Source organism: Geotrypetes seraphini, chromosome 8, assembly GCF_902459505.1.
Source record: "Geotrypetes seraphini chromosome 8, aGeoSer1.1, whole genome shotgun sequence".
NCBI lineage: Eukaryota > Metazoa > Chordata > Amphibia > Gymnophiona > Dermophiidae > Geotrypetes > Geotrypetes seraphini.
The window spans coordinates 20454928-20470046 of record NC_047091.1 but is presented as its reverse complement, the minus strand read 5'-3'; the positions used below and the strand labels follow the sequence as shown (position 1 = coordinate 20470046).

The following is a 15119-nucleotide window of genomic DNA, read 5'->3' as shown; positions in this document are numbered from 1 at the left end:
CCTGTTTTCCAGCCATTTGCCTATCCACCTTTGTATATCTCCCTCTATTCCATGGCTTTGTAGTTTCCTGAGAAGTCTTTCATGCGGAACTTTGTCGAATGCTTTCTGGAAGTCCAAATAAATTATGTCCACCGGCATTCCACTATCAATTTGCTTGTTCACGGTCTCAAAAAATTGAAGCAAATTCGTTAAACATGATTTCCCTTTCCTGAACCCATGTTGACTGGGTTTCAGCAAGTCGTGTGTATCTAAGTGCCGGACTATGCTATCCTTGATCAGTGCTTCAACCATCTTTCCAGGGACAGACGTAAGGCTCACTGGTCTGTAGTTGCCCGGTTCTCCTCTCGATCCTTTCTTGAAAATTGGCGTGACATTCGCTATCTTCCAGTCATCTGGTATCTGTCCAGTTCTGATTGTCAGATTGGTGAGTTTTTGCAATAACTCTCCGATTTCAATCTTCAATTCTTTTAAGACTCTCGGATGAATTCCATCCGGTCCAGGGGATTTGTCACTTTTAAGTTTGTCGATCTGGTAGTATATCTGGTCCAACTCCACTTCAACTGTGGTGAGGCTGTCTTCTATTACTCCATTAAACACTTTCATTGCCTCTGGTATTTTTGCAGTATCCTCCTCCGTAAAGACAGACGCAAAGAAGGAATTTAGTTTGTCCGCAATTTGTTTATCTTCCTTAATGTACCCTTTTCTTCCCTGGTCGTCCAGGGGTCCCACCGCCTCTTTTGCGGGTTTTTTCCCTTTCACGTATCTAAAGAAGGGCTTGAAGTTCTTGGCCTCATGCGCTATTTTTTCTTCATAGTCCTTTTTGGCATCCCTCACCGCCTTGTGACATTTCTTCTGTTCGTCTTTATGTTTTTTCCATGCTTCGGTCGTTTTGATGTGTTTCCATTTTTTGAAAGAGTCCTTCTTTTCTTTTATGGCTTCCTTCACCTGTCTGGTAAGCCATGCCGGTTCTCCCTTACCTTTTGTTCTCCCTTCCTTGGAGATCCTCGGAATGTGTAGGTTTTGTGCTTCTGTGATAGTACTTTTCAGTAGGGACCATGCCTGGTCTACTGTTTCAATTTTATCCACCTTTTTCTTGAGTCGTTGTTTCACCATGGCTCTCATGCGATCGTATTTGCCCTTTTTAAAGTTAAAGGTTTTGGTTAAGGTTTTGGCACTTTTTCTATTCCCGATGTCAAGCTTAAAGATGATCACATTGTGATCGCTCGTCCCCAGCGGTACCGTAACTTCTACTTCTTTTGTCGGTCCCGTGAGGCCATTTAGCACCAAGTCCAGGGTGACGTTGCCTCTTGTCGGCTCTTTCACCATTTGTTCCAGGAAGCAATCCCCTAGCGCCTCCAGGAACTTGGCCTCCTTGCCGCAGTTGGAGGTTCCTAGTTTCCAGTCTATCCTCGGGAAATTGAAGTCTCCCAATATTATTACATTGCCCGTCTTGCATTCTCGTTTGATTTCCTCTATCATTTCTAAGTCAGTTTCATCCGCCTGTCCCGGGGGACGATAAAAAAGGCCAATTTTCGTGGCTGCACTGTTTTGTCCAGGAATCTTGACCCAGAGGGACTCTAGCTTCTCTTTCGCTTCCATCGTAGCCACTTCAACAGATTCTATTCCTTCCTGCACATATAGGGCAATACCTCCACCTTTCTGCCCTACTCGATCTCTTCTATATAGTTTGTATCCCTGAAGTACTGTGTCCCATTTGTTTTCTTCATTCCACCATGTTTCTGTTATGCCAATGATTTCCAACTTATCATTTCTTGCTATTGTCTCTAGTTCCCCCATTTTGTTTCCTAGACTTCTAGCATTCGTATACATACATTTGAGTTCTCTTCGAGTTACTTTTATGGACTTTCTACTCTTTGCTGTCCTTACTGTTACTTTCACGGTATCCTTAACCGCTCCAGTGTTGTTTCCCTTGTTTGTTGTGCGGTCTTCCTCTCCTATGTCTGAGTTGTCCCTTTCTGCCTTGTCTTCCTTATTTGCTGTGAGATCGTCCTCTCCTGTGTATGAGTAGTAGCCCATTGTTCCTACATCGGGGCATCCTGTCGTCCGTGCCATCGACTGGTGGTCGACTGTCGGCTTTCCCCTATTTATTAGTTTAAAGCCTTCTCGATGGCCCTCTTCAAGTTGCCTGCCAATACTCTCGCTCCTTCCTTGTTGAGGTGTAGTCCGTCCTTTCTATAGTACTTGCTTTTCCCCCAGAACGCCGTCCAGTTGCGCACGAAGGTAGAGTGCAGTATATTTTATATGAGCTCTTAACAGTCATACAAATTCCCAATATACAGCTATTTTAGCAAAGAGTCCAAATCTTTTGGAAATACTTTGATTAAATGGAGCTTCTATCAAGTATTTTGTTTTAAAGTAGGGCTATTATGGGAATCTATGAACTGGAAAATGGGACATAGGGATATGAGGATGGTGTATAAAAAGGGAAATGATAAAAGCTCTCACTGGAAAAATAGAGGAGTTGGCATAATAGCCTGGTAGGCTGTACCCTGCAGATTGAGAATTTTAGTGAGATTTGATCTTGTGATGGGGCCATAAACTTGCCTCGATCTCATAATAGCTCTCTGCTTAAATAATGTTGGTGTTCATAACTTAGGCAGATAGCCAGTAAGAAGTATAGGTCAGATTCAAAGGACTGTGCTGGCAAGAGGTGGGAGCTTGCTTCCTTATAGGATTTTAGATCTGAAACAATCTGGGAAAGTGGTGCAGAATTCTCCCCCTGAGCCGATGAGAGGCTGGTTTGAGAGCAGCCTTTTTGTCTTGGTACATTGTACATCTTGTTTTTGAACAGGATTCTGTATTTGCTGCAACTAGTCATTGTAATTCCCACTGGGATAGACACAGGTTTGCCATTGCTTTTAATCTTGTTTACTTCAGTTTTGTTTTTGGAAGCAACTATCATCATCTTCTGGTGTCATCTTCTGTATATTTTCCCTTTTATCTGTTGCTTGATTTTTCCCTCCGAAGTACTTGGAATGTTAAAAATTTGGGAGCCACATCTTGTGGTGGAGTAGCTTAGCTTGGCAGTTTGCATGAGACAAGGGAAAAATGAATGATCAGCCCTGATTTGGTCTAAATAACCTCTTGGAATGACTCAGAACTCGTCAGTTATTTAAATGTGCTATGAAAAAGAGAAAATAAAGCCATCTGGAGGCAATAGGTCCCTGACTAGTAAATGGTAACAGAAATTCAATAGTCTCCCGGGGACACCTGAAAGAATTATACTGCGGCTTGGATTACCTCTTATAGTCTGCTCAGATTTAGCTTTGTAGCTGATCTTGGCACTTCTGTTCTCTGATGCTCTCAATATTGTCTTCGAATGAAAACATATCAAAGGTAAGTTTGTTTTTTCTGTATTTTTTTTTAAGTAACAAAAATCTATCTTTAAGAAGGTAAATGGTGTGCATTGGAAAAGCTTAAATCTTCCACATGACAACAGCGCTTATGATCAGAGGTATGTTTAGGGCTTCTGTTTTAGATTTTAATTGATAAACACAGATAAAATGCCTCTAATGCAAAAAAATAAAAATAATTAAATGGATGTTGATTAGATAAACACTAGAAAAATACCACTTCCATTAGTACTTTCTCACCCCACCCACCCCCCTCCGGGTTTTCTTATATCCTGCACTTGGTTTTTGAGCTATTTGAGCTGAAGATGCCTAAGTAACACAAGAGGCAGTTTGCTTAATTTGGTTTTAGAATCTATCGAGCAAAAAGTTTTGTGTTTGAACTCAGAAGCTTATGAGAATTCAGCCTAAAGAAGTGGTTGACCGGAAGATTCTTTTCGAGGGATTTTTGAATGATTTGCCATGCTGAAACAAAGGTTAAAAGTGGGGTAAAATGAAAAACTCACAGTAAAGGAACAGAAATTCTGTAGCATTTTCTGGCTGTGAGGTTTTTTTTTTTAAAGGATTTTTCTTAAGCTGCTTTTTTGTGGGCATATTTGGTGGCTGTTAGATTATTGCATATCTTGGTGGGAAGAAATAAGAAGGAATGTGGGTGAGTCTTGCAAGAATCAAGTAAGAGGCTAGCGAGGCCTGAAGTACTCATAGCCCAGTGGTCTCAAACTCGCGGCCCAGGGGCCACATGCGGCCCGCCAGGTACTATTCTGAGGCCCTTGGTACATTTATCATAATCATAAAAGTAAAATAAAACAGTTTCTTGATTATATGTCTCTTTAGCTATAAATTACAATATTATTATTAAGACTTAGCCAAAAGGAAAGATTTATAAACTATAAAGAGTTTTACCTCATGCAAAATTGTCATTTCTATAATAAGACATAACTATTTTTTTCTGAGGCCCTCCAAATACCTATAAATCCAAAATGTGGCCCTGAAAAGGGTTTGAGTTTGAGACCACTGTCATAGCCTATGAGCAGAGCTAGAGAAAGCTACATTAGTAACATTTTAAATATGCTCAAGGCAGATTATAGAGGGCAGTAATAGGAATACGGTTTGAGAGGCTCAGTAAAAGATATAAAGGGGGAAAGATGTATTGGTTTAATGTTGGGAAATTATTTGCTTACCTATCTAAAGTAATAGAGAGCCAGAGAAGATGACAGCAGGACAGAGTGGAAGGGGCCAATCAGTCCTCTGCCAACATCTTCCATGTTTGTTTAGTATAATTTGTTTAATGGTGCCCTCTTGTGTGACAAGATTGAACTGCAAATTATTTAGTTTTTCAGAAAATGACTTTAAGAGGCACTTTAGCTTAGCTGGTTTAAATGGATGGCTAGTTTGGAATCTTTAATTTGTTTATGGGTTTGGTGAACTGCCAAATCTAAGTGATGTACAACCTTAAACCAATTCTTTTATATTGGTTATCAGGTTTAGTTGTTTCCCTGACCTAGGTACCAAAAGAATGGGAATGTAACTATTCTTGACCATCTGGATCATAATTTTAAAAGTGGCTTGCCCTGATGTACCCCTTCCTACAATATTCCCCCAACCATGAATATTTCTATAGAACAAAAATAATCTCATCTGTTGAATACTGAGAAAGTAATCTTACAAAAAATTTTCTGTTTTACATGTGGAAAAGGGCTTTTATAAAAATATGGAGCCAAATAACAATTTCTTGTGCAATGTATCTAGTAGTCTTGAACCCCGTATGGCAGGGATCTCAAAGTCCCTCCTTGAGGGCCGCAATCCAGTCGGGTTTTCAGGATTTCCCCAATGAATATGCATTGAAAACAGTGCATGCACATAGATCTCATGCATATTCATTGCAGAAATCCTGAAAACCCAACTGGATTGCGGCCCTCAAGGAGGGACTTTGATACCCCTGCTGTAGGGCTATGTATCTGAGCCTTTAAGTTGCATGCAGAATGCTGTCAATCATTTTTTAATTCTGCTTACTTCCTAGGCGGTCCCTCTCTCCCTAGTTTTTTTCTGCAAGCAAGTTTCTCAGAAGTGCTCTACTCTGGTTTTAATATTTTTGGGTATTTTTTCTTAGTGTTCAGTTTGAGGCTCGATGCCCAGAGTTCCCACTTATTGGGACCTCTGCCTGGGAGAAGATGCAGACTTGCATTGCGGAAGTCTGCTATTAGCCTGATCAGCCCTCAGGGACATTGGTAATTGCATTGGTAATTTTTGGAGCTCAGAGGTCATCCCCTGCATAGCTGTTTGCATCCCTGATTTATCAAGCACTTGAGTGCAAGCTGTTTGGCTCCTTCCCGGCTTGGTTGGGCTTAATAGTGGGCCAGCTGCATGGTCCCTTCTCCTTTGGTGATGTGAGGTTTTCCAGGGGTTGAGGCTCAGTCCGACATCAGTCTGACTATCAACCCAAAGTCCAAGTTCATTCCGCAAACCCGTGAGGCAGAGGAGTTCTCCATTTGTTCCAGCTGCACTCCTTTGCTGAAGCAGGAAGGCTCATGGCACAGTGAATAAGGCTTTTATAGCTTATGGGGGGAAGGCGGCGGCGGGGGAGGTTGGGTTCTCTCCAAAAGTGAAATTTAAAGCCAGAGCCAAGTTCCCCCAGCTCTAAAAAAACCTTTCCTGCTTATTTTTTACTTTAGGGGAGTCTCCACAGGCAGTTTCTGGCGAACTTTGCTGGCAGTGGCCATCTTGGATTTTAAACCATTAATCTGCCTCAAAACCCTCAATTTCCTACCCCTGTATGATGCCAGGTTTGTGCTGGATGGCTGGCAGAGGAGAGTCCATGTCCCATTTGCAGAGGAGTGGGAACCTTTCTTAGCCTCCTCTGAGTCCTCCAGGGCTGGGTATCCGCAAGAGTTGCGATCCCAAGGGAAGAAACCCTTTCCATAGCCCTCCGAAGATGTATTAGCTAAGTGCAGATATATGTTTGCCGCTGAGCCCAGGAGAACTTGCAGAGGTTCTCTGCTGGGGCCCATGAAACCACCAGTGCAAGGCTGCTTCTTGGATTTTGTGAGCCTTTTGTGAAATGCCTATTTGAACTGCCGAGGGTCCTCACTGTCTGCGTGTGGAAGCTCATGTGCAGGCTGACTATCTCAGTCATCAGACTCTTGACCCAGGGGAATGGTCTCTGTCTCATCAGGTGTTCACTTCCATTGTTCGGTGGTGGGGGGTGTCCACAGACTAATCTGATGACCTTAGCAGTAACCACAAAGGCAGCTCGCTTTTATAGGCAAAGATACAAACCTAGAGGCGCGGGGTTGCATGTGTTGGTCTAACCATAACCGGAGAAGGGACCCTTATATACTGTATGTTTCTCCCCACCCCCCTCCATGGCCCTTGCTAGGTTGAGTCATTCACAGGTTTGCGAGTCATCTGGGATTTTTAGTCCTTGTGATGTATGTGGACTTAGTCTGTCTCAAGAGGGATGAAAGCCTCAAACTGACAGCCCAAGTGGATCTTCTTAGGACTGGTCCCTATAGAGCAGGGGTGTCCAATGTCGGTCCTCGAGGGCCGCAATCCAGTCGGGTTTTCAGGATTTCCCCAATGAATATGTATGAGATCTATTAGCATACAATGAAAGCAGTGCATGCAAATAGATCTCATGCATATTCATTGGGGAAATCCTGAAAACCCGACTGGATTGCGGCCCTCGAGGACCGACATTGGACACCCCTGCTATAGAGAATCCAAAACTCTTTGGGCTTACAGCATGGCACTTAAGCAGGCTGCCTTGGTGAGTAAGAGTTACTTGGACGTGGTTGTTGCCACTCTGCTTAGAGCTATAAAGCTAAGGCACGGAAGTCCTTTCCACACTGGTATGCTGTGGAGGATGTAGAGCCCTCACAAGCTCTGATTTCGGTAGTCCTGAAATTTTTGCATGAGGGACTTCAGAAGGGTCTGTTGGTCAGATTGCTGAAAGTGCAGATAGCAGGCCTTTCCTGTTTCCAAGCTCGAGGGGAAAGAGGCTCTCTGGCCTCTCACCAGATGCCACCTGATTCATTAAAGAGGCTCTATGATTGCACCCTCTAGTGTGTCTCCAATTCCCTTCCTGGAATCTTAACATCATATTGCAAGATCTCAGTAGAGCTCCATATAGGAGGCTTCCCTTCAGAATCTTACGGTCAAGACGGTGTTTATTGTAGCGATTACATAGGTGAGACGAGTCTCTGAGTTACAAGCTCTGTCCTACAGGGAGCTGTCTCTTAAGATTATGGAAGCAGGACTTTCCTTGCACACAGTTCCCTCTTTCTTACCAAAAATACTCTCTGCCTTCCACGTCAGTCAGGAAGTCCATTTGCTCGCTTTTCACCCTACAGGGTCTAAGAGAAAGGATAAAGCTTTGCATTTGCTGGATGTCAAGTGAGTGCTTCTCCCTAGTTCTTCGAGGTTACCAATGAGTTTCACGTATCGTATCACCTTTTTGTTTTGAACAGTCAGGCTAAGAAAGGGAGGCTGTCATCTAAGACCTTGATTTCCAGATGGATTAAAATGGCCATTACCTCTGCGTATGTGGGCTGTGGTAAGCAGTCACTGTTTGCATTGAAAGTGCACTCCACCGGAGGAGTTGCTACTTCATGGGCGGAGACTCGGGAGGTTTTGCCCGAGGAAATCTATAGAGTAGGAACTTAGTCTTCATATCTTTACCAGGTTCTATAAATTAGACATAGCAACCAGGAAAGATACCACTTCCGGGTCCTCCGTTTTGAAGGCAGGCTCAGTAGGCCCATCCTAGACTCAGGGGACTGCTTTGGTACGTCCTTACAGTTCAGGACTACTAAACATATTTCACTAAAAAGAAAGATAAGTTCTTACCTTGATAATCTTCTTTCTTGTAGATGTGTCTAGTATCCTGAAGCCCGGCCCTGTAACTGGGCTTCACCTGCCTTCTGCCTTGGGATTAGTCTGGCTTTGGAAACTTCTCTGTCTTTCAGATAAGTTTTAAAAAAACCCACAACACACAAGAAAGTAAAGTCTGGTCTAAGTCTCTGCTTGATAGCAGGGCAGGCAAGTAGCTTCGTACCCCTAATATTAGTGTGGGTTGCAAATCGTTTTGGTATCTGTTTTGATCAGTTATTTGAATGTTATAATTTTTATTGATATGTTTGTTACAGAGCAGACCAGAATTGTAGTGTCGGAGATTTTTCCCTGTTTACCTCCTTCCAGTTAGGCCTGTTTTTACAGTGTTCCTTGATTGTTTTTGTACAAACTGAGGGGATAGGAGCAGCTGCTTGGGAAGGAGGTGGAGTTCAAAGATGATTGACAGCATTTTGCAAGCATCTTATGGGTTCGGATGCATAACCCAATGGTTCAGGACTACTAGGCACACAACTACAAGAAATATCAAGGTAAGAACCTAATCTTTCTGTACAGTTATGCATACTGACAAAATGGCATGCTTTCTTAGGCTAGTGTCATAATCATTGTGGCTGTCCAGGTTGTGTTGCATCCAGGTAAGTGACGAAAGCCATAGCATGATGGCTGAAATGTATGTTTCACTTACTGGATGTGGCACTGTCTGAATGTTCACAGTGATCAAAACAGCTTGTTCTTAAATATGCCCCATGTTACCATGTTTAGATGTTCTTGGGATGGAGCTTCTGCATATATGTGCGTATTTTGTAAAATATGTAAGTCTGTGCAAAGAGATATGTGCACATGGGGGATGCCACTGCTTGCCCTGGATTGGTAGCATTTTAATGTTGCTGCTGTTTGGGTTACTGGCCACTGTTGGAAACAGGAGACTGTGCTAGATGGACCATTTCTCTGACCCAATAGGGCTGTTCTTATGTTCTTTAAAACAAATGTAAACTTACTGGGGATAGCTTGAAGAGCTTATTTTATAAAAACACATAGGTATGTGTGTTGTCTTTATGAAAAGGATAACTTTTTGAAACTTTTGCATATGTCTCTTTAAAATTATTCCTATATCCGTATACTCTGTGATCAGTCTACTGCTTGTTTCTTTATTTCTTGGAATTTTCTTACCATAATACATCTACAGAGTTTTAACTATTGTAGTAATGTTTACAATGCATTTGGAAAATTATGCACTCTTCATCATCATCAGTATTTGCTTGTAATTTTTTAATTAGTTTCTTTTGATCAGTTGAAGATACTCCCCTTAGTGCCATATATATTACTTCTTAAGAATTTTAAAACTAATCTTACTATCCAGTTGGTTAGAGGACTTCAAGATATTTAATCTAATTTCTGCTTTTTTTTGTTGTTTTCAGTTCTAGATCTCGTTCAAGGTCCTACTCTCCAGCCCACAACAGAGAAAGAAATCTCCCCAGAGTGTACCAGAACCGAGATTTCCGTGGGCATAATCGAGGGTACCGGAGACCTTATTATAATTTCCGTGGTTGGGGAAGAGGATTTTACCCACGGGGCCAACATAACCGAGGCGGTTATGGGAACTACCGGCCTAACTGGCAAAACTATAACCGTCAGCCCTATAGCCCTCGGCGGGCTCGATCCCGATCCCGATCCCCAAAGAGGAGGTCTCCTTCTAGATCTAGAAGTCGTTCAAGAAACTCTGATAAATCTTCCTCAGACAGAACAAGGTCATCATCTTCCAGGTCTTCCTCAAGTGTGGAGATTTCTAAGCGCAAGTCTAGAAAGGAGAAAAAGGCACAGTCCAAAGATAAGCGAGGGTCTCTCCAGACTTCTATGGAGGATGATTCCAAGGAGCCACCAAGTGCAGATGGTAACACCAAAGCAGCAGAGGGATCTAAGGCTTGGGAGGACATGACCTATGACACAAGCCCCACAGCGCAGCATAGCCCAACAGAGCGTGGACCCACACTTAAAAGTTCTGTTCAGTCTGTTGTGGTGAGACGCTGCTCCCCACGCTCCAGCCCCTCACCTCAAGGTTCAACCTTACAGAGTGGCACATCGTTCCGGGTGATGTCTCGGCAGAGTCCCTTTGAGCATAGCCTTAGTCCTCCAAAGAAGAGCCCCTTGACTAAAAGTCCACCAACACTAAGTTCAATTTATGGTGGTAATCAGAAAGAGGAAGGAAAATCTGGTGACTCTACTGGTCTAGGAGGGACCACTTACTCTAAAAGGTATGTTGTGTGTTTTCTTTGCCAAATAGTAGCACCTGTACAAATAAGCTGTATCTGTCCCACATACTTCACTTATGTGTTGCTCTGAGCTGTGATGTGAGATTCAATTACCACGCTGCTGAACTGGGAGAAATATCTAATTTCTTGGGGTTGCATAGGTAGTTTACATATGTGTGATTGAGGCAAACTACTACTCCTAGAGATTATTACTAGTGATTCAAAGATTTTGGCCTTATGGAATTTTCTTGCAATGGATTTGAAGCTATTTTGTTTGAATTTAGGAGCTAGTCCAAAAATATAGGAGCTTTTCCCCTACCCCTACAACTGTATCTGAAGTTGATGGGCAGGGATTATCTTCTTCCTTCTTTAGCGCCTGATTTCTAAGGCTCCAAGGAATAAATGAAATCTTAGTAAAGACGGGTCCTTGATACATTCTTGTAGGCCACCGGCAAAGATATGCATCCCCCCCTCCAACCTTGTCATCACCTAGGCTCTCTTTTAGTCCATCCCTTTCCCAAATCTCACTTTCTCCCTCCTTCCAGTAATCAGCCACTAACCCTGCCCCTACACTGTAATGAACATGTGTTAAAGGAGTAGTACACTTCTCACTCTGTATTTGCGGTGATTGGGGGATGAACAGACCCGTGAACATGGAAAAACTGCGAATAACTGATTGGAACCCGAAGGGGTTCATCAACATAGTGAGTGCCGGGATCCTTTGAGTTACCTCGCCCTCCTCTTCTACAACTTCTTCCGCATCTCCTAACCCTCTTTCCAATACCTTGAGCTGCTCTATCTATGGCTCATAATCAGAGCAACATGTACTGCCCTCTACCCCCCTTACTCGGGCTGTGGGGATATCTATCAAGATCCCTCAGCATTTCTCAGCACATCTATAGCCTCTCTTCCTTACCCATCCCCTTCTTACCCTTCCTCAAAAGCAGCCACAGACTGTTCGATCTTTCCAGTCATATTGGACTAGCCTCAGTGTCAAAGGGAACTACAGAGCATGCCCAACCGCAAGCCTTTCCCCTGCCATATGGAGTCAATTCATGTGCCCCCGCCTCTCACCTCTCTCTCCACAATTCGCAGTTTCACTCTAGGGGGCCCTGCGATTTTCTCTGTGCACGCTGGGAAATGATGTAATTAGGGGGGAGGAGCCAGCATGCTAAAAAACACGAGTGCTGAAATCATGAATATGGACGGACCACCCATGGAGCTAGTCCCCCCAACCCTTAGATTACCTTTACTACCAAGCAAGGCAGGCACCCCCTCCCACGACAGCCAGCAAGCCAGTTAGTGGTTCTCTAGCTTTTACTTCCATAAGCCGATCAGACTCCCATAAGGCTCTTACCCCAGTCAGTCCCCCCCCCAGCCTTTACCTAATATACCAGTCAACCCAACCCTGTAGCCCTTATCCTCACTTCAATCCAGTCAATGATGACCCAGCTTCCATCCCAACAAGCATCAAACACTCTTGAGCTTGTACCCCAGTGAGTCAGTCAGCCCACCCTCCTAGCCTGTACCAACAGGTCAGTCAGTGATCCAAGACACCTTCCCTCCTCCCCCACCCCCTAGTTAGCTCTCAAGCCACTCTCCCTGCTGTCTGGCTGTGGCAGAAGGCGTTTTTTCCCTGCATTGCATGACTCTAAATAAATTCTCATTTTGGTCTTTCGAATCTAGCATAAGAGTTTCCCACAGAGCTGCAAGGCCCAGGGAGGAAGAACTCTTGCTCAGGCAGCTGAAAACACCTTTTTATTTTTAAAAGGGTCATGGAAATCCCAGGAACCAGAAGTAAATTTCTAGTTGTCATGGTGACTTGGTGTCTGGAATTTGTTGAGTCCTGTTTAGTGCATATCTTGAAAAACACCTTTGCACTTTGAAAAAGATACTATTTCAAACAATTTCTAGACCAATGTGCCGCAAATGTTTTAAAGCCGCAGCACACTAAACACAGAGCTGCGGCTAGAGGGCATCTGGAAGTGCGCGGATGATGTCACGTGTACATGTGATGTCATTACATAGACGTCCAACTCCTATTGCTACCGGTGATGCTCCAACTCCTATTGTTGCCGGTGATGGAATTCTGGAAAGGGAGAGGTGCAGATAGCGGGAGAGGCGCCGTTTGACTGCATGTAGGATGTGCCTCTCGCTGCGAGAAGCACATCCTGTAAGCAGTCAAACGGTGCCTCTCCTCGGGTGTCTCGCAGCACACCTGGAATCTGCCATGGCACATAGTTTGCAATACACTGTTCTAGACTCATCTTTTAAGAAAGTTAAATGGTGAGTACACTGTATATTGTCAGCGTAAACATTTTCAGAATTATATCAGATACTGCACATATTTAGCTATCTTATCTGTTACTCATAACAATCAGATTAATTTTTAAATGTGTCATGAGTGTGTGAGGTAAGGCAAATTACATGACTGATTCTAATGTGAAAAATTGGTGTCAGGTCAAAACCGCGGAAGACAAAGGCGCGCGCCGACAACTGAGTGCAATGTGGAGGCGCGCACCAAAGAAAATAACTGTTTTTAGGGGCTCCGACGGGGGTGTGTGTGGGGAAACCCCCCCACTTTACTTTATACAGATCACGCCGCGTTGTGGGGGGGTTTGGGGGGTTGTAACCCCCCACATTTTACTGAAAACTTCATTTTTTCCCTAAAAACAGGGAAAAAGTTACGTTTACAGTATAATGAGGGGGGTTACAACCACCCACAACGCCGCCGCGATCTGTATTAAGTAAAGTGGGGGGGCTCCCCAACAAAACCCCCCCGTCGGAGCCCCTAAAAACTGTCATTTTCTTCGGCGCGCGCCTCCATCTTGCGCTCAGTTGTCGGTGCGCACCTTTGTCTTCCGCGATTTTGTCTATGAACCAAAAAATTAGGACCTGGGCTATTAGAACCTGCAGACGGGGAGAAAAAGGGCCACTATTGAGCCTTTAACTGGGTTGCCATGTTTTGTAGGAGCACAAAAGATACAAAAAAGTTAACATAGTTTTGTCATTTGCCAGAAAATGTAGCTACAAATTCTGTTAATTATATGCATTTAATAATTTATTCCAGAAGATTTTACATTTAAACTGCTACTGGAAACATTAGAAATGAAATATTCTAATGTCTCAACACAAACAGTTTTTCCAGTAAGGCTAAATTTTCAGTCAGAGTTTCCAGTTAGAGTCTGGAATAAATATTTGTCCTGTTGTGGAAAAATTGTTCTCAAGGTCACTTGTCAGATAAAAACATATATCTAAATCTTATATAATATGTAAAACTGATCTTCATTGACACAAGGTGCTCAAATATAGTGCTACTACATACTCCTTGGAAAAGACCCAATTAATGAAGTGATTTTCACAAAGTACTTTTGCCTGCTTTCTAAGCTCCCAGTAATCCCGTTAGCCTATGTAGCTTTTCTTTCTTTTTTAATCATATGATATAATCTTCATTTGGTAATAGTCAGTAGTTATCATGTCACTGCTGGGTTGGGCAGCAATAAATTAATCTCCCATATTGTACAGGTTCTCTGTTTCAGTCAAGAGTCCATGAAGGAACTGTCCTTAACTCATGGCTCAGACCCTGTGCATGGTTTTTACTCAGAAAGGATGAGAGCTTGTTTAATTCATACTGCTCTCATGATTAGACGTCTCTTCACTGAGGTGAAATTAACCCACCAAAGGATTAGTGTTATCTCATCAAGGTGGGAATAGACCAGTGGTCTCAAACTCACGGCCCTGGGGCCACATGCACCAGGGACTATTTTGAGGCATTTGGTATGTTTATCATAATCACAAAAGTAAAATAAAACAGCTTCTTGATCATGTCTCTTTAGCTATAAATTGCAATATTATTATTAAGACATAGCCAAAAGGAAGGATTTATAAACTATAAAAGAGTTTTATCTCATGCAAAATTGTCATTTCTTTAATAAGACATTAACTATTTTTGTCTTAGGCCCTCCAAGTACCTCCAAATCCAAAATGTGGCCCTGCAAAGGGTTTGAGTTTGAGACCACTGGAATAGACAAACCAAGATATAACTTTATTTGTCCTGAGAGTATAAAGCACTATATTTTAACCCTAATGCTATTTGAACTTTGCTGACTTGATCTATCTACATTGAAGAACACTTTTTAAAGTAAAAGGTTTTTTTCTACTTGTTCCCCTAAGTATTAAAAACATATATGGAAAATAACAGTTGCATGCCAGTGTGAGGGAAGAGCACCCCTGGGAATTTCATTCCTGTCTCGGAAGACATGTTGAAATGCTAATGGCGTATGGGGTGCTTTCATTGCTCATTTTAACAAGGGAATGCTGCAACTAATTATGAACAAGGCTGTTTGATCCCCAAAAATCAATTGGCATAACCAATAGTTATCTTTTCTTTTATAAGCAATCCTTTACCCATTTCCAAACTTAACACAGTTCAATTTGCTATTTTTATGTTTATTTTGTGTTTGTTTACAGTGGAAAAAGATTTGTTTTTAGATCTTCTTGGACATTTGCCTCAAAAAAAACCCCAATAAAACAAAACTTGAAATAGATTTTGAGGCTTTGTATTTCCAATTTCTGTTGGTTTAAAAGCTATTGCTCCCACGGAGACAGCTCTGGTCTGTAAAAATGTTCTGCCGAAAGCAGGTCTGTAAGT

The 15119-nt window shown here is 42.7% G+C and overlaps 1 protein-coding gene across 5 annotated transcripts in view; it reads left to right on the top strand.

The window, feature by feature from the left end:
• THRAP3 (thyroid hormone receptor associated protein 3) overlaps window positions 1-15119 on the top strand; it is a 176551-nt gene that overhangs the window by 96873 nt on the left and 64559 nt on the right. For 4 of the 5 annotated variants that reach the window (XM_033953670.1, XM_033953669.1, XM_033953672.1 and 1 more), the window contains exon 5: window positions 9638-10471. In XM_033953670.1, coding sequence (XP_033809561.1) covers window positions 9638-10471 — 834 coding nt within the window. Of the gene's footprint in view, window positions 1-2733; window positions 3358-9637; window positions 10472-15119 lie in introns of those variants that run through there. The other variant, XM_033953673.1, reaches the window with a different exon arrangement.